The following is a 24,857-nucleotide window of genomic DNA, read 5'->3' as shown; positions in this document are numbered from 1 at the left end:
TGGGCCATCTTTTTGGTCTTATTCTCCATTGTATCCTCAAACCAGCAATACCTTCTTATTGTTAGCAAGTAGTGCCCTTTATGCACGTATTGAACTTAAGTAGAGGGTAAGAACCAGTAAAGTGGGTAAATTAGGAGGCAGTGATTTAAATTGTGTTACAAAAGGACTATTTACTTTTAAAAGAAGTTTTTTCAGGGTTCCATTGAGTAGGGAGTCAGGGTTATTGCTATAGAAACAACCCCCAAGTTTCAGTGGCTTATTGCCCACCAAAAAACTTTCTCAGTGATGTGACAGTTCAATTCAAGTGTTCAGTTAGCAACCTTCTAAATCCTGTGGTCCACCATCCCTTATGCCCTTGGGGTCCTCTGCATTTGGCTAGTAGACGTGGGGAGAGAGGAAGAAGACAATCATTGAGGACAATCACATGACTTCCCATCCCTAACAGGGACTGGTTTACACAGCTGCACCGACCGCTAGGGAAGCTGGGGAAAGCAGTCTAGTGGGTGCCCAGGAGGAGAGGGAAGTGTGTTTTGTGAGCACACAGCAGTCTCTGCCCTGGGAGCACACCAGAGCCAGCTGGCCCTGTGTAAAGTGAAGTGCTTGATCACCTGCAGTGGGTCCCAGAATAAGGAAATTGCACTGATGTCTACTGTTCTGGCTTTGCAGAAGAACTCATGTGATCAAAATCTAAATCATTGCCTCGAACTCATTGAACAAGTCGCCAAAGTGCAGGGACAACTCTTTGGGATCTTCGCTACAGCAGCCCAAGAAGGTGAGAATGGCCCATGCATCCCCGTCTTTGCTTTCTTTTCTTTGTCCCTTCTCTGTGCTCTCTGACTGGGTTGCTGTGGTTGGATTTCTCTCGCTGACCTGATTTGTGGATTCTTCTAGGAGGACGTTATGATGGTGTGGAAACAATCAAATCGCGCCTTTTGCCTTGGCTGGAGGCCTCCTTTACTGCCGCTTCCCTAGGAAAACCTGTTGACAGCAAGGTCCCCTCTCTACAGGTAGGGATGCTAAAGGATCCTCCTAGGTGTTCAGCACCTGATCAGGCTCTGGGGACTCAAACATATGTAAGACATGGTTTTTACCTAGTGAGGGGCTCAACTCTAGTTAGTGAATTGAGACATGGGTTGAAAAGGTGAGTTTCTATATACAGTAATACGTGGCATAATGGATTAAGCTTTCTCCTAAGACAGATCGGCATTAAAATCTCAGCCTTGCCTACTTACTGGTGGTATGGCTTCAGGCAACTCAATAAGCCCCTGCTTCCTCAGCTGTGAAAAGGTCCTGGTGATGGTCTGCATCTGGGACATTGCTGGGCCCACATTAGGCACTAAATAGTAACTTTTAAACAACAAGTTAGCCACCCAGACAGGGTACCACCGGGTGGAGTCAGAAGAGAAAGAGATCATTAGATGGGGGAAAGCTCAGTATTCTGAAAGAGTAAAACAAAACTACTTGGAAACTTCCAAGATAAGAAAAAAACTCAATTCTGGTAGATCGATCATGAGTGTCATCATTTGTGGTTGATATTGGTGGTTTCCATGCGACAGTGGCAGTGTTTTAACAGTTGAGGACCAGACTGGAAAGACAACGCATACTTTGCTTAAGGCGCTGGTATCACTATGTCTGGATAGGCAAAACATTTGTAACCTTGATTTTAAATGTTTATATGGATTTACATAAAATCCTTTCAAAAACTGAACCATTTAGAGCAGGCCGTTCTAAGCAAGAGGGCCTTATGAGGTAGTGGCCAAAGCACTCCTGCTTAGAGATCACTGGACAGAATCCTAGTCTATCTTCTATGGTCCTGTGTAGGTTGTCCAACCTGTTAGGTCTCAGTTTCCTCATCTGTTATATGGAAACAATGCTTTTGCTGACCTAACAGGGTCACTGTGAGAGTTAAACGTGATAAACCTGCGAAACAACTTACATGTAGTAAGGGCTCTGGAGACATCAGCTGTTGTTAAACAAATTTTTATGTGGGGATTTTCATATCCCTCTTAGATTTTTACCCCCTGTGGATGTTATTTTGGGTATAAAGGTGTACGATGATATTTCACTGTCTTTTTTAAAATCTGAGGTATCATTTACCGGTAGTGAAAACCATAGGTTGGTGAATTTTGACAAATGGATATATTCTTGTAAGTCACACCACTATCGAGATAGAGAACATTTCCATCACTTCAGAGCAGTCCCTTATGCCACTTCCCAGTCCCCTCCTTCCACCCTCAGGGCAACCACTCTTCTGATTTTTATCACTCTCCATTAATTTTGCCTGCATGGGAAATTCATGAAGATGGAACTATACATTACGTCCCTTTTGTACTTGACTTCTTTTTTCCAGCGTAGTGTTTTTGTAATCTGCCCATGCGATTTCATGTATCCAGACTCTGTTTTGATTTGTGTACCATTCCAGGACACGTTTGATAAGGACGGACGTAAAGAGTTTGGCGCTCGGGATCGGGACATACAACAATTAGATGCTGATTTGAATGCAACTCGTAATCAACTCAACCAGGTTCAAGACGAGTAAGAGGAATGCAAGTTATTTTCTTCCAAAAAGAATTGCCTGTTCTTAATTTTTAAGTTTGAAAGGAGAATAGTGGCTCATGTAAAATGTAGACATTTGCAAATAAGTCATATGATGTGTGTATATGTGTGTGTGTGTGTGTGTGTGTGTGTGTGTGTATGAGTTGGGAGGCAGTGTCTTTGAATTTGGGGACAGGATTCCTATATTACTTTATGATCCCTAAGACCCTGGTCCCCTTGGCTTCATTCCTGGGGCTCCTCCTTTTCCATAGGCCCACTATCAGTCCATATGTATGAAAGAGAAAGATTGTTGCATGAAAATCTAACTTTGGGGAGGAAAATAAGAAAAGAGGCAGAAGAGGAAGGGTTAAAGAGAGTGAAAGATCAGGTAAAGAGAAAAATTAAGAGAAAGAGAGAAAAAGTAAGATGAAGCAGCCTTCATCTATCTGTCAGTTAGAGGTTATACACGCCTAGCTGAGAACCATTCAAGATTTTGGAATAACTTTTAGATATAAAAATGTATTTTTAAAAAGTTAAGCAATGTCTGGCAGTAACAGATCTCAGATGTATGCTGTGTGCAAAGCCAGGGTAGCAAGTTCAAGGAATCACTGCAAAGAAAATTGCAAACTTTGGGTTGTACTTGAGGGAGATAGACAGATGTGATGCAGCTGCTTTTAACATATCTAATAAAAATCCATCAGTAAGGTGTTTCTCCTACCACAGCATTGCTCCATGGCTGACATGTAGAGGATGGCAAGGGATTCTTTTGTCACTAGTTAAGGCTTGTGATGGAATAGGGTATGGCATTCTGCCTTGTTCTCTGATTAGATTTCCTTCTAAGGAAAACATCTCTATTGATTGATTTAATTTTGTCCGATTATAAAAGTAATACACATTTCCTTTGTCAGAATGCATATAACAAATAAAAGTATAAAGATGAAAATCAACTGTTAGTTCATGCCTGTTAACATTTTGGCATATTTTACTCCAGACATTTTTCCTTTCTCACACACACACACGGTAACAGGGTTACCTCTACACACTCCCATTCATTTTTCCAACTGGAACCACTGTCAGTGTGTAGTTTTACAGCTGCAGCAGTCAAAATTTACAAATGAACTGTGCAAGATGCCTAATTCCTCTGAATTCGTATGACTTATTTCAACTAACGTCAACTGATTTGGAGAAGGGTAAGAAGGAACCTTAAATCTGCCACTTCTTTTCTGGTTTATCGTAGTTCGTTTTGTGTAAATATGCAGTTAATTCCAAGCTCTGTTTGGGGCTGTGTTTGCCCTTTCAAGGGGTCTCATTGTCCTCCTCCTTCCTTAGACAGGCGTCTAGGGGTGAAGGGCTGTTTCCGTGCTCTCCTGGTGATGGAGGAGAGGGGCTTTTTGTCTTGTACTGCCCTCTGGGTTCTTGCTGCCTTGGTTCTACCTGGGCACTGGAGTCTTGTGCTGATGGGCGCTGAGTTGTGGCTCATCTGGTTAAGTTTCCTCACGCATTCGCTGGCCCCTGCTGCTGCCTCCATTTGCCTCTGGTTGTGAGGCAAAGCTTCGCGACTTTGCTGATTCTTGTCTTCGGTCAGAATCCGTAGGAGCCAGGAATTCCTACCTGCCTCTCTTGTCACTATGGCTGTGTAGTTACCCATCAGGGGCATCATGGACCAAAAATGATGACTAAACGCTTTTTTTTTTTTTTTTTTTTTTTTTTGCGGTACGCGGGCCTCTCACTGTTGTGACCTCTCCCGTTGTGGAGCACAGCCTCCGGACGCACAGGCTCAGTGGCCATGGCTCACGGGCCCAGCCGCTCCGTGGCATGTGGGATCTCCCCGGACCGGGGCACGAACCCATGTCCCCTGCATCGGCAGGCAGACTCTCAACCACTGAGCCACCAGGGAAGCCCTGCATGCTTTTTTAAAAAAAAGCTTTTTATTTGGAAATAATTTCAAATACAGAAAATTTGCAAGAATAGTACTAAGAACACCCATATACCCTTTCACATGCCCCTTGTCCTATTTGCTTTATCATTTTTTAATTTATTTATTTATTTATTTATTTTTGGCTGCGTTGGGTCTTCGTTGCTGCATGCAGGCTTTCTCTAGTTGCAGCAAGCGGGGGCTACTCTTCATTGCATTGTGCGTGCTTTCCATTGTGGTGGCTTCTCTTGTTGAGGAGCACGGGGTCTAGGCATGCGGGCTTCAGTAGTGGCGCACGGGCTCAGTAGTTGTGGCACACAGGCTTAGTTGCTCCGCGGCACGTACGATCTTCCCGGACCAGGGCTCGAACCTGTTTCCCCTGCACTGGCAGGCGGATTCTTAACCACTGCACCATCACGGAAGTCCCTGCTTTATCATTTGTATGTATACTTTCCCTATCTGTATACACACTGCCCTCCGCCATTTGAAAGTTGCACACAGGAAGGTGCTTTTCCCTTTTGCTTTTCCCTCTTTTTGTTTTTTAACCCACGTGTGGTTCATGTTCCATTTTTTAAGGCATCAGAAATGATGGAGGCTGTTCCCCACATTCTATGGTAGCCAGCTCTCTCCTCCACTACTCTGCCTACCTGTCTCTAAATCCAGGGTGCTACCTAATGTAGAATGAGGGGCCCACCCCAGGAGGTTCCCATGTCTAACCCCGTGGAGACCAGTTTAGCTGTGACTCAGTTGCAAAGGTGCAAATTCCAATAGAGTGCTGAATGGGGACAGGTCTGCTCAGGTTTGACGAGCCCTAGACAAGGGAAGACTGCTGGATTTTATGTTGGGACTCTGGTTAGAAATCGCACCTGTCCTCATTTCCTATATCCAATCTATTAGAACATCCAGTGGAATCTGCCTCCTAAACGTCTCCCACACATGCTCCTTTTTATTCTACTACCACTGCCCTCATTCAAGTCGCTGTTACCCTTTGCCTCAGCCAGTTGCCTTCCAGCTGGCTTCCCTGGGTCCATTCTTGCTGTACTACAACTCATTTTCCACACAGCAAATATAGATATACTTTTATTGTAGCAAGTCACCCCCTGGCTTAAAAGCTGTTAGTTGCTTCTTTTAGTACTTAGAAAAAAATTCTAAATTCCTTCCCAGGGCTCTCCCAGCCCTGCGTGATCTGACCCTACCTCTTGCTCCACCCTCATCTCATGCCAAGTTCCCCTCACCTAGTCTTCTGTCTACTTCCTCACCTCGAGGCCTTTGCCTGTGCTTTTTCAGAGAAATGGAAGTCGTCTGCTGGCTCTTGGCATGGCTGGCTTTTTCTTGTCCTTTAGGTCTCAGCTTAAATGTGACTTTCTCAGAGTCTGCGACCACTATACATTGAATGGTCTTTCCTCTCCCTCTCCTCTAATTCTCTTTCACAATCATCTAAGAATAGCACTTATTGCAAGTTGGAACTTTGAAAAATTTGTGTGAATATTTATGATCCAGTAGACTGGAAGCTCCAAAGGGTTACTGTCCTGTATCGCTATTCTGACACTTGTATCTCCAGCATCTAGCATCGTAAATTCTCTATAACTTGCTCAATGAATGAATAAATCCATAACAAAAAATAAATATGTTAGCCTGCTTAAAACAATGCTTGTTACATGAAGGTATCTCCTTTCTTCTCTCTGTATATCATCCAAGAGGGCAAAGTTCGCATATATATTTGCTTGTATATATATGTGCTCACACATGTATGCCATGTCTCGAGAGAAAAAAACCTGATTACTGTTCACACTCTTGTTTCTTTCTTGGTCTATTTTCTTCTTTTAATTTTCCACAGTTTTCTCTTGATAAAAATGTTCATTTTCCCATATATACTTTAAAAAATCTATAACATATTCACATTGAAATTAAATCACAGCAATTTCCTTACAATAGTCAGCATCCCTATCATGAATTTATTGCTCCTCTGGTTTTATTTTAGACTTCAGACATTTCATTCATGCATTCATTCATTCAGTTTTTCCGTTTTTTTAAAAAATCTATATGACAGGTACTGTTTTAGGAGCTGGGGATAAAGAGATGAATAAAATGAAATCTTTGCCTTCAAGTAGTTCACAGTGTGTTTGTAATGAGATTACAGATGTGAACAAGTGTTGGAGGAGCTCAGGAGATGGGAAGACAAACTTTTCTTGAGAGTCAGGTGTGGCCTTTGGAGAGGCACTCATTGGATGAGTGGGCGTTTGTTAGAGGAGAAGGGGATGAGATGGAATTTGGGGAAACGCACACCACCTCCTGCATTGCCTCATCGGATCTGTGCGGAATTGATAGGGATCCTGCTGTCCCATTATTTCTCAGTCTGCCTCACTGTATAGGGGAGGCCAGTGTTTGACCTTCCATGTTTCCATCCAAGTGTAGGAAGGAAGACTGGTGTGAGTTTGGATAACAGTTGCAATCTCTTAGCTACAGAACTACTGTGATGAAAGATACTTGGTGTTCCAGGGATGCAAGGTCAGAGAAGTCCCAAAACCTTTGCCAATCCGCAATCTCTCACTGTACTAGGACAACCTCATTGAGAACCATTGGTCTTCATCCAGTGGCATCCATCACATTCTCATTTCCTAAAGAAATAGTACGATTTATTATGATTTGTCTACAACGAAGAGAGTCCTTGAAACTAACAAGGACTAAGCTAGTTGAAAACTCAGGAAAACTGTGCTCAATTAGTGGTGGAAGTCAGAGGCAGGAAGACACGAAGTACTTGGTAGTCGAGTGTAATTGTGGAGGACTTTTTTATAGGCGGGCAAATAATTTTTCTATATTTAGCAAATCTGGGAAAATTAAGTCAAATGCAACTCTACAGTGCAAAGTAATAAGAATAGGTATTAGTATATTACAGAAAAATGGAGATTTTATAGAGAGGCAACCTGGGGATTCGGTGTAATTAGAGCAGATGAATTAGGAGGGTGAGAAGGAGAAACTGAACAAGTTTGTCTTTTACATTCTAATAACAGTAATTATTACCTAGCCTTTTGAGGTAGTAGCTCTGTAATTTCTTTGTGTTTGACATCGAGGAAAGATGCTAGCATGTTTTTGCATACTAGTGTGCCATGATATTTGTAATATCATCTAATTGAATGCAGATGTCTTATAATTCGATGTTGTTTATATTGAATTTATATCATACGGCAAAAGTTCCCAAGAGAACCTATGCCTTGATTTAGAAAGTCTGCCAATTTTGGAAAATCTGTCTTTAGTTACTGATTTCTCTTACAGTATGGCTGAAACTGAAAAGACTCTTAAAGAAACCAAGAACAGATCGGCCATATCCCTTCTGACTGCAGAGGGGGAAATAAATCAGCTAAGAAAGCAGTAAGAAAAAAAAAAAAATGACAGGATTATTGCAGGCTGCTGATTAACCTTTGAATTTAGCTTTTTTTGGTGCTCCATTACAATACGAAAGAATCTGTCCATAAAGAGGAAAGGCAGCAATGTTTTTATTAATGTTTTATATATTTTTCTTACTACAAAACAGTACTTATCCACTATAGAAAATCTTCAAAGTACAACATGGTAGAAAGGAACCTTAGCCCTCATAATTCCAGAGCCAGTTACTGTCACCATTTTCTATTTCTGTCAATTAGTACATTAAAAATAAAGTTAAGACAACAAAATGTAAGTATACAACTGTGGACCCCGGTTTTTCATTTAACATTATTTTTTTCTATTACTAAGAAAAAATAAAGCAGAGCTTAGTCTTAAATAGGTACATCATATTTCCTCATTTGGGTATTTCCCTAACAGGGAATATTTACTTTGATGCCAATTTTCAACATTGGAAATAATTTTTTGTGGCCAATCTTAGTTTAAATTTCAGATTATCCTCTAAAGATAAATTTCTAGAAGGGGAAAATAAACACTGATCCTTTAAGGGTATACTTTTTTCAATCTTAACTTTGATTTTTCTTTCCCCAAAAAAGAGCAAATGGGAGTTGCAGTAAAAAAAAAAAAATATATATATATATATATATGTATATATATATATACATATATATATACACATACGAACATACATACCTTTCTATTGCCTTCATACATGTTCCAATTGTTCTGATTTCTTCAGGAACATCCATAAATTTTAGCTTGGAGCACTAATCTCATCTCCTAGTTGATATAGCTTCTCAAATTCTTTGATCATATTACTCAGCAATTCCCTATCGCACCAGTTCTGTTCTTTACTGTCTCTAGGGCAGCTTTGAATTCTGCTATTGCGTTTTTAGCTTTTCTACATCCTTCTTAATCTTACGCCTTCCCTTTTCTTCTTACACCATTGTTATTTTCATCACAGCATGTTCTCTTCTTATGGCTTTTGCTCCCTTGTATGATGGCCATACTTCTTTTTATTAATGAGGATGCCAGTTTTATTTCTAAAGCTTTACTCCTTTCCATAGTAGTACATTATTTTCATAGGTCCACACTTCTGCTTAGTGTTGTGGATGTTACTCAATTTCCACTGCAGTTTCCCCCCACATTCCATCTGTTCAGAGAATAGAAGAGCTAGTGAGAATAGATTATCTCTTTGACCAGCTTCTGGACTAGGTTTTGGAGATCACAGGCTTCCAGAGTTTTGTGCAGTGAAGCCGTCCAACGTAGAATAGTATGTCTCTGCTTTGCCTCTGCAAAGACTTCATGACTCTGCCCACTCTGCTTTGGCTAGAGGATTTGCATGCCTATCTTTTCTTCAGGAGCCTTTTTCCATGCAAGCTACAGACATGAAGTGGCACCCTGACCCTGGCAATTCTGCTCTTTGTTCATTTGTGTTTGATCCTATGTATTTCCATCCGAGTTTCCCAGGGCAATAACTGCACACTAAATAAAGCAGCCTCCTTAAGTAGGCCAATTGCCGTTTATTACCTTTCCTCCATCCCTCCCTTTCTCTCTTTTCTTTCAAACCTTTTTTTCTGTTCAGGCTTACATCTCTTCAAGCCCAGGAGGAATCTCGCCACAGACACTCAGAGCATAGGAGCTCAGAGAAGCGGGGCTCCGAGCGTAGGAGAGAGGAGCTGCGGGGCTCGGAGCCCCAGGGCTCGGAGCAGATGGGCGCGGACAGGTGGAGCGTAGACCAGCGGAAGGCAGAAGCGATATGCGATTATGAGAAACAGCTCCGAACGCTGAAGGACGAGATAGCTGTTCTGTCTGCTGAAAAATCTGTACTCCAAGGAAGGTCTGACAAATTCTCACAGATCTTTTCATTTAAGCTCCTTTTGTTGAGTTAGTGATAAAAGCCTGGCTTGGAAAAGGAAAAAAGAAAAAGAAAAAAGAAAAAAAAATGATATCCTGAGCGTGAACCCCAATAATATGGAAAACTTTGAACCGTAGAGGGATTGTTTTCTCTAACTTCACCCTTCCATAGAGAAAATACCTCGTGGATTGACAATACTTGGGCACTAACTAATTTCGGACTGACATTGAAGCTTAAGGAATGAAACTAAGACGTGCCAAAGGAAGGTTCTTTGTCTTGTTACCAGATTTGAGCGCCTATAATGCAAAAGGCGGTACCCATGTTGAAAGACTGTTCCATGATAGGGGGAGGGTCCTGTTCTCTGAGTTCTAGGAGTTCTCTCGCCAGGATGACCAACTGTCATTTCACAGGGTATTGCCTTTTTTACATCTCACTTTGTTTGATGGAATGAGTAGGTAAGGGAATGTGAAATTCCCTTCTACTGATGGAGAGAATGTTAAGACAGGTCATTCAGACAGTGTTAAGTGAGGACAAAGTAGATTGTTTCTCTCTTTGGAGTTTCTGCATTTTCCTTGTTCTTTCTAACACTTCCCCTCTTCCCCCCCCCCCCAGCCCCACAGTGTGCCCAGATTCAGGCTATCAAAGCCACCCCTAACCCTGTTCTCCATTCCCCTAAATGTCACCTTAGGCTTTCATTTTGGGGAGTCACTCCATCAGTGTTGTGCAAGTGCCAGCTTGTACTAGCTCTGGGAACTGACTTTGTGCATTTCTACCTAACTCTGGTTTCAGTGACGTCACGTTGATAGTTTGAAACTGGCTATGGTGAGAGTATTTGTTGCATCATGGAAACTGGCGAACACTATAAATGAGGGCTTTTTTTCCCTTTCCACCTTCGGAGAGTCTGCTTTGTACTGCCTTTTGCCCCACGGTTCCTTCTACAAAACTTCTCTTTTTGGTGGCCCATTCCCTTTGGACTAGCTAGTCTGATCATTTACTTTGTACTTGGTAGCAATATACGTTTCACTGATGGAATGCTTTTCGATTCACCAAGTACTTCCACATGTATTAGCTCACTTGATAACCTCCCCACCATCCCGAAATAGGGCACAAATTATGTAGGTGAAAATGGAGAACCTGCGGAGGAGAAAATGACTGCAAATGGTTCCATTGCTATGGAAGGAGAACACAGAATTTCTTTCTCATTGTTCAATCAGTGTTCATCTCATTTTATACCAGAAAGCTCAGTGATGTGTTAGTGGCCCAAGGTTGGGGTAAGAAATACTGAAAATCTGACTTTTTATTTAACTCTCGCTCTTGCTAGCTGTGTTACTCTAGGATAGCCTTCTTAGCATTTCTGAGCCTCAACTTCTTCATCTGTAAAAGGGCCAACAATCAATGCTAACCTTACCTGGCTGCTTGAAGGATAAATTGATGTGCTGAGTGAGTGAAAGTGTGTTATAAATTCTAATGCACCAGGCAAATATAGAGTATTGTTTTTTGTTTGTGGTCCTATTTGAGGCCTTATGGTGACACAGTGCCTCTCACAGGGAGCTGCTCTCCCTGTTCCCATGGCTTCTGGTTTATGGGGAGAGAAGCAGCCGAGTCTAGGAACAAGAGAGTGAAGGGAATCAGAGCGCTTCCCTGCCTGATTCCTGTTCACCAACAGGTCCGCCAGAATCCGGTCTCCGAGCCCTGACCCTCGCAGCCGCGGCCGCAGCCGCAGTCACAGCCGCAGCCGCAGTCACAGCCGCAGCCGCAGACGGTCCACCAGCCCCTCCACCGCGGTCGCGAAGGTCAGGAGCCCGTCTCCGAGTCGCGCCAAACTGTCCAGCGTGGCGCGCAAGGCCGCCCTGCTGTCCCGGTTCAGCGACGTCTATTCCCAGACCCGCCTGGATGCGCAGTGCCTGCTGCGGCGCTGCATCCACAACGCCGAGACGGTGCAGCGGATCATCTACATCGCGGCAGTGGTACGTGAGCCTCGCGCGCGCGCCGCTGCACTTCCGCGGTCCAAGGGCGCTGCGGCCAGGCAGTGCTTGGGTAAACTGAACAAGACGGCTTAAAAAAGACTTGGTAGGGCCTGAGGTCACTGAAGGAGGGTGGGTTTCCATCTGTCTCCTCCCTCCCTCCCTCCCTCCCTGCCTGCCTTCCATTACAGATATTTGCGATGAATTATTTTTCACACTCAATAACTATTCATATATGTTAATATCTATTTTGACCAGACATTTGTTGAAGCATCCATAAATGTAGGACTATCTCAGATGGGTATATACGAAGTTGATTCGCGCTGGATCTACCTTCTCTTCTTAGAAAAATCAAAAGGCTGTGATTGTGTTCACTCTTCTGTTTATTTAACTAAGAGTAGTCACTAGAACTGCTAACTACTTGAGTATGGCAAGATTAAAAAGTGCTCATATATAATCTCAAAATCCAAAGCAAATGCATTTATTCTGTGGGTACCATACGGAGATACTAAGAGTCTGTAATGAGAACAGCTAAATATTAACAAACAAAACAAAATATTGGTGTGAGAGCGGAATTATCAGAATCTGCCGGACTTTATCCTATATTTATTCATTTATATCGGGAGTCAGCAAACTGTGACCCCTGGGCCATATCTGGCCCTGATCTGTAATTCTAAGAGAAATACCACCCAAGAGCTAACATATACGAATGGTTTTACATTTTAAAGCGTTGTAAAAAAAAAAAAATGACAGAGACAATTATGTGACCGGCAAAGCCTAAAATATTTACTATCTGGCTTTTTACAGAAAAAAGAATTTATATCATTAAGAATTATTTAATTTATATATAATTTATATAAGAATCATGTACTGAGTTGGTTAAAGTTCTGTAATTGTAGAGGCTATATCTTTCATGCATAACTGAGTTTTCCCCGTGCCTGCTATATTACAAGCATTTAATAAATATTTGTTGAATTAATATATGCCAGGAAACATGTCAGACGCTTGATATGTGTCTATGTATGACGTGACCACTAGATTGATAATTTTCTCTTATTTCTTGACCAGTAGTATGATATTGCTGTGGGATCAAAGCATCAACTAGCATATTTCAAGTATTTATGTAACCACAGGTGATTTTATTTCCTTGAATGCCTGCATCGTCCTGCTCCTTGCAATCAGGATTACCAGAACAGTGGTCAACTGTCTTGAAATTAGTGAATATGGGTAGTCTTATATGTATTTATGTACTTTCCAAGATTTAGATATGTATTTTCTCCCAGATTAAAAGTAGTTTTGACCGCTGGATTTAGTTACCAGAAGTCCAATATGATGTTGAATTTTTGTTGGGCATTCTTTCTTCATTCCTTGCTTTGGACCTCTTTACCTCCCCCCTCCCACCAGATAAATTTGCTGTACTTTTATGTGCAGGAGGCGTTCCATGTAGCTAAAACGGCATTCAGACACTTTAAGATCCGTGTGAGGAAATCGCTGACATCGTCTTATGCAGGGTCAAATGACTTTGAGGATGATGTCTTGGATTATATCGTTTGTCATCTTGATCTATATGATTCCCAAAGCAGTGTTAATGTAAGTGTTGGGTCTTTTATTGGGACTGGTTTGCTGCTGCTGCTGTTTATAATGAATACTAATAACTCAGAAATCCATCCAGCTTAGTGTCGCATCTATGTAATGGAAGAGCGGGAATGAGTATCCAATATATTTTGTAGAACCAGTCATTATTGGCTCTTTCTTTCTTAGACATATTATGAGGAAAATATTTTGAGCTTTCTAGTTTTATTCTTCAGACAGGCTCTTAAGATTGGAAGATAGAATACCATAGTGCTTAGGAGCAATGATTTTGGGAAAGATAGCTATGGATTTGCATCCTGGTTCTGCCACTTACTAGCTGTGTGACCTTGCACATTTATTTAACCTCTCTGTGCTTTAGTTTTCTAATCTTAAAATGGGAGCAACAATGGTCATGACCCCATAGAGTTTTTGAGAGGATTAAATGAAAGGAAGCAGGTAATTTGCTTAGCACAAGAGTTGGCACAGAGTAAACTCTCAATAAGAGCAAGCTATTATAATTATTATTATAGTTTATGAACAAGTCAGAGTCCTGTGTTGGCGATTATATAACTTGCTCAGAATAGAAAAATAAGGAAATAATAAATAAAAGCTACTAAGGGTTTTTGCTTTAGTTTTTTGTTTATGGAGACTTTCTTGGCCTTTAGTATGTCATTTGTTCTCTGTCATCTTTCCTCCTTCTCTGTTTCAGCACATGCACTTCTCTTCTAGTTTACCTTGTTTTCACTCACATGCTCTTTCCCCCTCCCAGCAGTCATAACGTCCTTAGGATTTTCAGTGTGTATTTCACAGGTTGGTAACAAGGTGATGCCATCTTTTTGTTTTTCAGGATGTGATCCGAGCCATGAATGTCAATCCCAAGATTTCATTCCCTCCTGAAGTTGATTTTCGCCTCCTCAGTAACTTCATCCAGGAGATATGTTGCATTGCGTTTGCAATGCAGACTTTAGACCCACCCCTCGACATTGCAGTTGGGGCCGATGGAGAAGTTTTTAATGATTGCAAGTAAGAGACATAGGAGCAGAAGCTAAGGGATTCTTTATAAATAAATTATCTTGTCTGTATTCTCTGGGAACAATTTAGGGAAAAGAGCTCTGGGTGGGGAAATCAACAGACATTACCTGATTTTCAGGCCCAGCCATATACTTCTGTGTACTACAGGGCAGGGCCCTCTTCTGGGGTCATTTTCCTTCTACGTCAAATGTGCTTCAGAGGTGATGTTATGATTTCCATTGAACATATTGGTCCTGGGGAGAACTAATGAGTACCTGGAGTCTGTTTGGAACTCTTTAAAATAAAAGTGCTAGGGAGGAGGTATGGGGATATATGTATAGCTGATTCACTTTGTTATAAAGCAGAAACTAACACACCATTATAAAGCAGTTTTACTCCAACAAAGATGTTAAAAAAAAGTGCTATAGAAATACAGACATATATTGCTTTTTATTGTTTAAAATTTTTTTTATTGAGGTAAAACTGACATATAAGATTGTATTAGTTTCACGTCTACAACAATAATGATTCTACATTTGTATATATTGTGAAATGATTATCACCATCAGTCACCGTATATAGTTACAAAACTTTTTTTTCTTCCAATGAGAACTTTTAAGATCTATTCTCTAAGCAACTTTCAAATTTGCAATACAGTATTATTAACTATATTGTTAACACTTATACGTCTGCATAACATTTCTTTTGTAACCAGAAGTTTGTACCTTTTGACTTCCCTAACCCGTTTTGCCCCCATGTCCAGCAATCACTAATCTGTTTTCTGTATCTGTGAGCTTGGTTTTTGTTTGTTTGTTTGCTTTGGAGTCCACATATAAGTGAGATTGTATGGCATTTGTCTTTCTCTGCCTGACTTATTTCATAATGCCCTCGAGGTCCATCCATGTTGTCTCACTTGACAAGATTTCATTCTCTTTTCTTTAAATAGCAAAATAGTATCCCATTGTATAGATACCACAGCTTTTTAAACCATTAATCCATCAATGAACACTTAGATGTCCATCTTGGCTATTGTAAATAAAGCAGCAATGAACATGGGGGTGTATATATCTTTTCAAATTAGTGTTTAGTTTTCTTTGGATAAATACCTAGAAGTGGAATTGCTGGATCATATGGTAATTCTGTTTTTAATTGCTTTTTAAAATAAATCTATTTATTTATTTATTTTTGCCTGCTTTGGGTCTTCGCTGCTGCATGCGGGCGGGCTTTCTCTAGTTGCAGTGAGCGGGGGCTAATGTTTGTTGCAGTGCACGGGCTTCTCATTACGGTGGCTTCTCTTGTTGCAGAGCATGGGCTCTAGGCACGCGGGCTTCAGTAGTTGCGGCTCGCGGGCTCAGTAGCTGTGGCTCGCGGGCTTAGTAATTGTGGCTCACGGACTCTAGAGTGCAGGCTCAGCAGTTGTGGCGCACGGGCTTAGTTGCTCCGCGGCATGTGGGATCTTCCCGGACCAGGGCTCGAACCCGTGTTCCCTGCACCGGCAGGCGGATTCTTAACCACTGTGCCATCAGGGAAGTCCCCAGCATGAGAAATCTATAGGTTGCCTGTGGGACTTAGATGGTCTCTGTCTCTAGCATTTCCCTGAATTACAATTCTTGTAATCCTGAGAAGGAACAAGACTAGTCTGACATGACTTTTTTTTTTGTCAGTTTAAAAAAATTGAAGTATAATTGATTTACAGTATTGTGTTGGGGTGGCTCCATTGTGCAGTGATAGCACGTTGCACTTCTACAATGCTGTGTTAATTTCTGCTCTACAGCAACGTGATTCAGTTACACATATGCATATCTCTATATACATTCTTTTTAAAATATTCTTTTTCATTATGGTTTATCATAGGATATTGTGTATAGTTCTCTGTGCTCTACAGTGGGACCTTGTTGTTTATCCATCTAAATATACTAGTTTGGGGCTTCCCTGGTGGCACAGTGGTTGAGAGTCCGCCTGCCGATGCAGGGGACACGGGTTCGTGCCCCGGTCCGGGAGGATCCCACATGCCGTGGAGCGGCTGGGCCCGTGAGCCATGGCCACTGAGCCTGCGCGTCCGGAGCCTGTGCTCCGCAACGGGAGAGGCCACAACAGTAAGAGGCCCACATACCGCAAAAAATAAATAAATAAATAAAATAAAATAAAAAATAAATAAATATACTAGTTTGCATCCGCTAACCCCAACCTTCCAGTCCATCCCTCCCACAACCCTTCCCCCACGGCAACCACCAGTCTGTTCTCTATGACATGACTTGTTTTTAGTGAGCCCATGTCGGGTCCTTGTTATCAGTGGTTCCTATTCTAGGAGCCCACAACTATCTCTTTAATAATAGAATCAGGATCCATATTTATCTAAGTGTGAGCAGAATAAAAGATGAGAATTTACACTGATGTCCGCTTCCCTCCCAGTTAGGTTACATAACTGCTTATCTTCTCTTTCTTGTTCTTTTGCGTGTTTAAAATAGGTACCGTCGAAGCTATGACTCCGATTTCACGGCTCCCTTGGTCTTCTATCACGTGTGGCCTGCTCTCATGGAGAATGACTGTGTCATTATGAAGGGAGAAGCTGTCACCAGGAGAGGGGCTTTTGTATGGTGCCCTTGCATAATGACAATTCAGCCCAAGTGTTTGATTCACAAGTTCGAGAACATTTATAAACCCAGAGATTCTATAAAAGAAGTTCATAAAGGGTTATTTGATAAGATTTCGTACAAAGGAGAGGAAAGGGACTGGCTGGGAAAGAACAGATTCTTTTCTTTGATTCTTCTTCATCATTTCCTGGCAGTCATTTCTTTGTTTATTGCTTTATTTACAAGATAGAACTGGTCCTATTTGCCTCCTCTGTCTTAGAAATATTATGCTATTATAAGGGCAAAGCCCCTTGAGCTCAACTTTTAGAGGCCCTCTACAGTTCTAAGCATTTAAAAGTGATCGATTAACTATCAGAAAACAATTGGCCCGATTTTTACTGATAGTTCTGTATTTTGGGATATGATGAATGTGTCCTGTTTTTCTCTCCTTGGTACGATGTGTAGGGAGGGGAGGGATGGAGAAAAAGAGGGCGGAGGAGGTGGGGAGAGAAGAGCCAATCAGTTTTGGAGGGTTGCTTCCTATATACATTGGCTGTAGAATGTTTTGAACATGTTAAATAATTGGACAGCCTTCAGAATGGAGTCTTAGGTATGCAAGTGTGTAAGTGTGTGTGTTAAGGTGGGGAGAGGATGTTGGAACTGGTTGCTACGGGTGCTTGGATAGTCTATATTGTGTTCCCATTATGGAGTTTTACCCTGCCTTTCCTAGAAGTTAAGTGAATTCAGGAGAGGAGCTCCCAGGTCCAGAGCAAAGCCACCATCTGGGTGGTCTCAGTTCCTGTTCTCTTTGACCTGGAGGATAGGGGAAGTGCTTCATGGCAGCTTTTCACACATGAAGTGGAGAAGCGGAGTAGTGTATTTAAAAGAACTTAAGCTTAAACATCCCACTGTAGCATAAAGTATCTCAATGAAAATATTCTGTGCTGTAAGAGTTGAGCCCATAGAAACTGGGTTGCGTTGACTTGGCAATCGCACGTGCTCTACAATGAATGAACTCATAAAACGTGCTTCTTTGCCCTTACAACAATTACCCTCTGTTAAGGAACTCTTGTAAACTGTCTGCAGTGCAATTTGGAGGGGAGGGAGAGGAAATAGCCACTATTCTTATGTTCTCCATCAAATAGCAAATTGCCTTTAACTTCCTTCTTCTCTCCCCTCCAGTGTGTCACCAATATTCACCCAAGCTTAGACTCCTAAAACAAAGAAAATGCCCTAAAAGCAAGAACCTGGGAAAGGGTTGAATGACAGGAATTGATGAGAAGACTTTGACTAGTAAAATCTCATTATAGGAAATAAAATTTTCTTTTTGTTCATTAACTTAGTTGGACAGTAGGTGGGCCACAGTAGTGATTCATTCACTCACTTATTCATTAATTCATTTTATTCAATAGTTATTTATGACCCAAGCTCTGTGTTTAGGCGCTGGGGATTCAGCAACGAACAAAACAAACACAAATTCCTGACCAGATGGAGCTTACGTTCTCCAACACTTGCAAACTTGAATGTAATTTCTAACAGTTTACTCATCAAAACAAAGTTCCCCTAGCATCATGAATTTGAATATCCCAAAGTTCATTGTAATGGGATTTTATTTGAGAAGTACCCTAGAGCTACTGTCAAATATTGGGCAGCTATAGCAAATGAGTGTACTTATACTGGCGACCAGTAACGGGCAAGTGTAATCATATCAGGAAAACCTCTTGTTCGTTCTATGGGATATGAGTATTGTTTTAAGCCACCTGGGCTTTCACAAACTATTGACTATTTTTCTCTTTCTCTTTTTCTAGTGGAATTCAGTGCGATCTCTAAGTCGATGTCGAAGCAGGAGTTTAAGTCCCATCTGCCCTCGTAGCCGTGTTAGTTTAAGCACGGTATGTATCTGTCTAATCATTTTTACACAAAATCATCTTATGGTTGACGGGTTTTTTTGTCCACAGTCACCTATAAAAGAGGCGAGGATAAGTTTGTAGGTAGAAAGAGAACCTACTACAATCACCCCAGATGGATTTTTATACTACCTTGGCTAAGGAATTTATCAGTCTAGAAAGAAGGAAGTAGAAGTAGTTTTTTTCCATTAGTTGAAAGAATAATAGACTTTAGTTATTTCGTGTTTTATTTTTATCTTTAAATGAAAATGGGCTATTAGCTATGAGTGTCCTGAGCAGAGACTAGGACATCTTAGTCAACTGATCTCTGCACACATCAGTCTCTGGTATCTCTAGAACTTCTTGTATGAGTTTGGAGAAATTGCTCAAATGGTCTGGATTTTAATACTGTATAAAGGACATTGCAGGTCTTAATTTTCCTCCAAACTTCAAAGTAGGAAGAATTAAGATTAGTCTCTGTGTATTCATTCTTAGGATTACTAACACATATATCAAAGAAAAAAATAACAGCAAAAACATCTCTGAAAACTGTGGTTATAATATCCCTAAAAACTAACATTATTATGATTCACCACTGTTCATTCATTCAACACATAATATTTAGTCAATGCCTTTTGAATAGAGATCTAGACCAAGACATGTTAAGATACCAGATAGGCTAACAATTTGCTGCTCCTCCAAATAAAAATTCTTTAAATATTTGTTCAAACTTGTTTTAGGGAGAGTGGTAGAGAAGGCAACTTCTCTGAAATTATCTCTAGCGATGCAACTCTAGCCCTAGACTTCTAAACCCCTCTCAACAAAACATTATGTTTGATAACATTTTTTTTTTATAAATTTATTTATTTTTGGCTGCATTGTGTCTTCGTTGCTGCATGCGGGCTTTCTCTAGTTGGGACAAGCAGGGGCTACTCTTCGTTGCAGTGCACAGGCTTCTCATTGCAGTGGCTTCCCTTGTTGTGGAGCACGGGCTCTAGGCATGCGGGCTTCAGTAGTTGTAGCACACGGGCTCAGTAGTTGTGGCTCATGGACTCTAGAGTGCAGGCTCAGTAGTTGTAGCACACGGGCTTAGTTGCTCTGTAGCATGTGGGATCTTCCTGGACCAGGGCTCGAATCCGTGTCCCCTGCATTGGCAGGCGGATTCTTAACCACTGTGCCACCAGGGAAGCCTGATAACGTTCTTATCAAACATTTTTTCCGTTATCGGATGGATGCTAGTGTGTATGTGTGTGTGGGCGATACAGAAATGACTAAAACATGGTTTCCTCCCTGAATGTGTTTCAATATAGGAAGATCAGTATGATTTCAACAAAGTAACTGAATGTTACAGCTGTCGGAGGAGGTAGAGATTCCCTCTGGCTTTAGTTCACGGTGGAGTTGTTATGTGATCTGGCAGAATTTTTGTGGGCTGGGAAACTGGGGACGACTATCCCCATGAAAGAAATGGCCTGAGAATGGAAAGCCATGTGTCAGACACAGTTCTTTAGCTCTTGCTGATTTTAATATAACTTAATTATCCTTATTGCCAAATAGGTATTCACAGTAGGAAAAAGCGAAAGGACAGTACATTTAATGGGCTGATAAATGAAAAAGACATATTATGAGTTTTATCCTGGAAGAATCACAATGCTCATTCTAAGAGGAAGTGTTCTGTCAGAAGAAAGAGCCATATTAGACACCTGTTGCACTCACAGCCGTGGCAAGTTTTAACTCTGGACCATCACTGGAAAGCTTAGCAATGGGCAATGTCCCTCTGGAATAAGTACCTGAATATGTTTGAACCCATCCTCTCTTTTTCCTACTTTGTGCCCAGGGAGAGCAAACTTAAGCTTTTGATAGACTAAAGTAGATGCTCAAAGGTGAAGCTGCTGCCCAAATCCTGTCCCTTTCCAGCATCATCTCTTTACGACGAGCTCGGTACAAACTTTTTTTTTTTTTTCCGGTACGCGGGCCTCTCACTGTTGTGGCCTCTCCCGTTGCGGAGCACAGGCTCCGGACGCGCAGACTCAGCGGCCATGGCTCACGGTCCTAGCCGCTCCGCGGCACGCGGGATCCTCCCGGACCGGGGCACGAACCCGTGTCCCCTGCATCGGCAGGCGGACTCTCAACCACTAAGCCACCAGGGAAGCCCCCGGTACAAACATTTTTGGTTAATCTGGTTGACTTGTTTGAGACCTCATATCCAGAACAGCTTCCATCTTTGTTAATGTCTATTTATCTAAAGTGCTTGAAAGCTCACAGCAAGAATGATAATTGTGGTCAGTTATTTCCGAGCCATCACAGGCTTGTAGGTATGGGGGTAGGTTTTCCTCAGTGAAAGCAAAGGTGAGGTTTGAAAAATGGCTCTTTTCTGGCTTCCCAGTGACCCTCCTTAATAGGACAGCATTTTGGACACATGACATAATTCATATAAAGGATGTGCCAGAGAGTATTGGATCATTTTAGCTTTAATTAATAATAATAATAAGTATTTTCTGGAAAGCATAGACTTCAGTATGGCCAGTGAGCATCCAGTCTCAAAGTGTTTAGAAACCACTAAAAACAGCCACAGCAACGAAAACCAATAAACAACTAGGCCACGGAGCTCAGCTTTTAGTTAATAATATAATTTAAGCTAAGTTGAGTGTCCATTTACTTCAGGAAGTATAAAAGGAATCACAGCGCTCAGCCTTAGGGGGAAACCATCATAGTTCTAAGCTGCTTCAGATAAACTCTTTAGCTGGTTTTAGGAAAAAAACATCAAAAGGATTCTTTCTTTGAGCTCCATCTACTGTGTAATTCGCACTACACTTTTATATTTTCCAGATATCTCGAAGCCGGAGTCCTTCTCCAATAAGGTGTGGATTGCCAAGTAAGTCGGATGGTCTAGATGGAACAAAGTTTCTGCTTTTTATTGTTGCTTTTAGAGCTCAGCATCGTGCAGCAAAGTGAATATTTTGCTCCTTGGAGAACATTTCTCACCTCCACTTCACACCTTTTATTTCTGGGCCTTCTCGCGGATGGTACCACAGCAGGTGCCGTGGGTGACACCGGAAAAGGCTCTCATGGAGAGATTTGATTGATGTAAACTTAGATTAACCATCCACCTTTCTTTTAGGTCTTCCCAAAAGAAATGGACCATAATAATGAACCGTTTACTTTTCTCCCTAGGGTTTTAAAACCACCAGCCATGTTCCTCTGCCCAGGATGTCTGCAATGGCCAACTTACCCAGTGCCTCCACCTGCCTGCTGTCTGCCTCAGACCTCACTAAAATAATGTGAAAAGGCAATTCTGTGTATCACTTCACACAGAGAGTTAAATGTTTTGGCTTAGCGCATTTGTACAGATATATAGCATTTTATTTTATTTTATAGATACAGATTCCATTAATTTGATAAAAAACAATTGCCTAGGGCTTCCCTGGTGGCACAGTGGTTGAGAGTCCTCCTGCTGATGCGGGGGACACGGGTTTGTGCCCCGGTCCGGGAGGATCCCACATGCCGCGGAGCGGCTGGGCCCGTGAACCATGGCCGCTGGGCCTATGCGTCCGGAGCCTGTGCTCCGCAATGGGAGAGGCCACAACAGTGAGAGGCCCACGTACAGCAAAAAACAAAAAAACAACAAAAAAACACAATTGCCTAGGTATTTAGGATCATATTCATTTGAAGCAAAGTCCATTACACAGGTTCAGGATTCTCATCCTGAAATACGAGGCTCTTTTATGGCAACTACAAGAACTAAAGTGGAAAATCTTTACCGTGCTGAGTCCAAAAGACAAGAAGAGTCATTTCATTTTATAAACTGATCATAAATATTATAATTGCTGGTTTTAGCTTTAACTGGAAAACAATCTGGGGTGTTTTAATTTTCTTTGGGTGTTTGGAAGACAACCCTAGTCTCAGGTTGGGGAACTTATAGCATAGCAGTGACTTCAGGCTAAAGGTAGGTGATGATGATTTAGGAGAATATAGTTCATTGGCCTGCTTCTCTTTTCTTACTGTGAAGTGCCCAGTGTGGCTGAGTTGAGCACTGTTTGTTGAAGCTACTTACTTGAGAGAATTCTCTTGCTTCATAAATGCTGAGCTGTGATTTGGATAGAAGCCAGTTTGGAGATAAATGTTAATTACCTTGTGTTTATCTCCCGGGAATATTTCGGGCAGTTTTAATGTACATGTGAAACATAAAAGCTTCCTGGGACACACCCTTTACCTATTCCACCTGGTTGTTTACAAACTCAGACCGCGTAAGAACTCCATCTGACTAAAAACACTTAAACTCAAGGCTAGAAGCTAAGGGTACCATTTATGGATTTTAAATTGAATGTCTATCCCTTGATTTCTTCACTGTGAAGTACTGTTGAAAAAGTTCACATTCAAGATTATAATGGAATGTTGCTTTCTCAAGATGAATACTGTTCTTTCTGTTTTTGGTTTTTTTTAAAAATTCTTTTCACTTTAATGCTGGTTTTAAACACAAGCTTTGCAAATGACAGCTTTTGCTGTGTGCCTTTTAGAGAGAAGCGCTGAACTGGTCACAGCTCAGTTTGTGTAATTTCAGCACCAGGACCAGCACCTGGGGCTTTTTAGGTGAAAACAAACAAACCAAAAACCCCACAAAAAAAAACAAAAAAAGTCTTCTCTAAAGCATCTTGCCTCTTGTGCTGGGACACAGGGACGGGGAGAGACCTCCCCAGTCTCCACCCTTTGGGTCTAATGGTCACCAACGCATTCTGACGCGTGAACTTAATTCTCCCTCTGCGTTTATGTAATCATCACTTTGAGGCAGGGCCGCGTGCTGGAAGGAGAACCCAGTGCCCAGGTAACTCCAGTTCTGACTTGGTCAAGAGCTTGCTTGGTGGCCTTAAGCAAGTTACTGCATCTCTCTGAGCCTCAGTTTCACTGCATAGCGAGGGTGGATGGGACCAGTGGTTCTCTCAACCCTCCCGGACTCACGCCCTCTTTCATAACAAATATTTTATTTTGGCTATTCTGAAATGATGTTCAAAGTTAATATGATTTATAGGCATATATACTTTTAAACAACGAATATAGTACTTGAACTGTAATATAAATAGGAAAAAAGGAAAGCAGTTTTTAATAAAATAGAATGTATTTCACCAAAAAAGCTTGGGTATGACTATCCCGGAAGATAAAGTCATCAGATGCTTACGCCTTTATGTAGAATTACTAGCTACAAGTGCAGATCAATGTGCGTTGTACTGGCAGTATCATAAACACTAATGTCATGGGTTTTCTGAAATGGTGAAAAACTCTTGGTAAAGTTTTGAACAAAAACTTACAGCTGTGCCTTAATTTACATAGTAAATGCATTCCTGGAGAAGCTGGTGTATATTAAAACCATAGAATGTGTTATATGTTAAAAGGTCTTTTCTAAAATCTCACTAAATAATGAGAATGCCTACATATCAGAATTTTTTAAGAGTGAAATATGGGAATGCATCTGATTGGGAAAAAGGTCACATGTACTCCGTTTATTTGCTTTGTACCCTGTCTGGCCACTTGCCATTTCTCAAGTCTCTGATTTGATCCGTAATTGCACGGGACATGGCAGTTAGTCTAGACTAATTCTTGGAAAGGATCCACAAAACAAAGGGAGGCTGACCTCTACTCATTTCGTCAGGGTGTACACCTTAACCTTGGTGACTTTGACAAGTGATAAACTCTTTGTAACCTGGATACATGTTAGTTTTTGTATTATCAGTTTAACATCTAATCATGAAGTCAAGAAAAAAAGTGCTTCTGTACTTGTAGGTTCTTTGCAATGAACTGCTTTCCTTGCAGATTCCCTTCACCCATCTCCATTTTCTGAGGTCTGAACCAGGGCCACAAATTCCCTCAATAAATATCAATGGTGCTTCTGCTCTGGGGTTGACTCCATGATGCTGTGATTCCGTGCTGCAGCTTAATTATCAGATTCAGGTTATTTTATTCACAATTCATTGTCTTCATATTCAAGACACTCTCTGAGGAGTTCTATACTGTTTTTATGTACATTATTTCAGTTTCTCCGCACGAGAAATCCAGGTTGTCTTCAGTGTAAAATAGGTTAGGAACCTGTTCCTCCAATACACCATGTGGTCTTCTTCCAAGCCTTTTTATTTCAGAATAATATTCTCTCCTGTTTTCTTTTGTTCCTCCATG

At 41.4% G+C, this 24,857-nt stretch overlaps 1 protein-coding gene across 2 annotated transcripts in view; it reads left to right on the top strand.

The window, feature by feature from the left end:
- Positions 1 to 24,612, top strand: part of SPATA18 (spermatogenesis associated 18) — a 32,381-nt gene extending 7,769 nt beyond the window's left edge. The window contains exons 2-12 of one of the 2 annotated variants that reach the window (XM_082652938.1): positions 667 to 772; positions 892 to 1,007; positions 2,423 to 2,535; positions 9,417 to 9,671; positions 11,356 to 11,656; positions 13,085 to 13,243; positions 14,073 to 14,248; positions 16,705 to 16,828; positions 18,618 to 18,701; positions 21,522 to 21,567; positions 21,867 to 24,612. In XM_082652938.1, the coding sequence (XP_082509064.1) occupies positions 667 to 772; positions 892 to 1,007; positions 2,423 to 2,535; positions 9,417 to 9,671; positions 11,356 to 11,656; positions 13,085 to 13,243; positions 14,073 to 14,248; positions 16,705 to 16,828; positions 18,618 to 18,701; positions 21,522 to 21,567; positions 21,867 to 21,874 (1,488 nt within the window). In that variant the 3' untranslated portion in view covers positions 21,875 to 24,612. The remainder of the gene's footprint in view (positions 1 to 666; positions 773 to 891; positions 1,008 to 2,422; positions 2,536 to 9,416; positions 9,672 to 11,355; positions 11,657 to 13,084; positions 13,244 to 14,072; positions 14,249 to 16,704; positions 16,829 to 18,617; positions 18,702 to 21,521; positions 21,568 to 21,866) is intronic. The other variant, XM_082652937.1, reaches the window with a different exon arrangement.
- Positions 24,613 to 24,857: the final 245 nt, after the last annotated feature.

Source organism: Grampus griseus (assembly GCF_964374135.1).
Source record: "Grampus griseus genome assembly, chromosome: 4".
In the NCBI taxonomy this organism is placed as follows: domain Eukaryota; kingdom Metazoa; phylum Chordata; class Mammalia; order Artiodactyla; family Delphinidae; genus Grampus; species Grampus griseus.
Note: the sequence above shows the minus strand (reverse complement) of the source record. Positions and strands in the feature narration are given on the sequence as shown.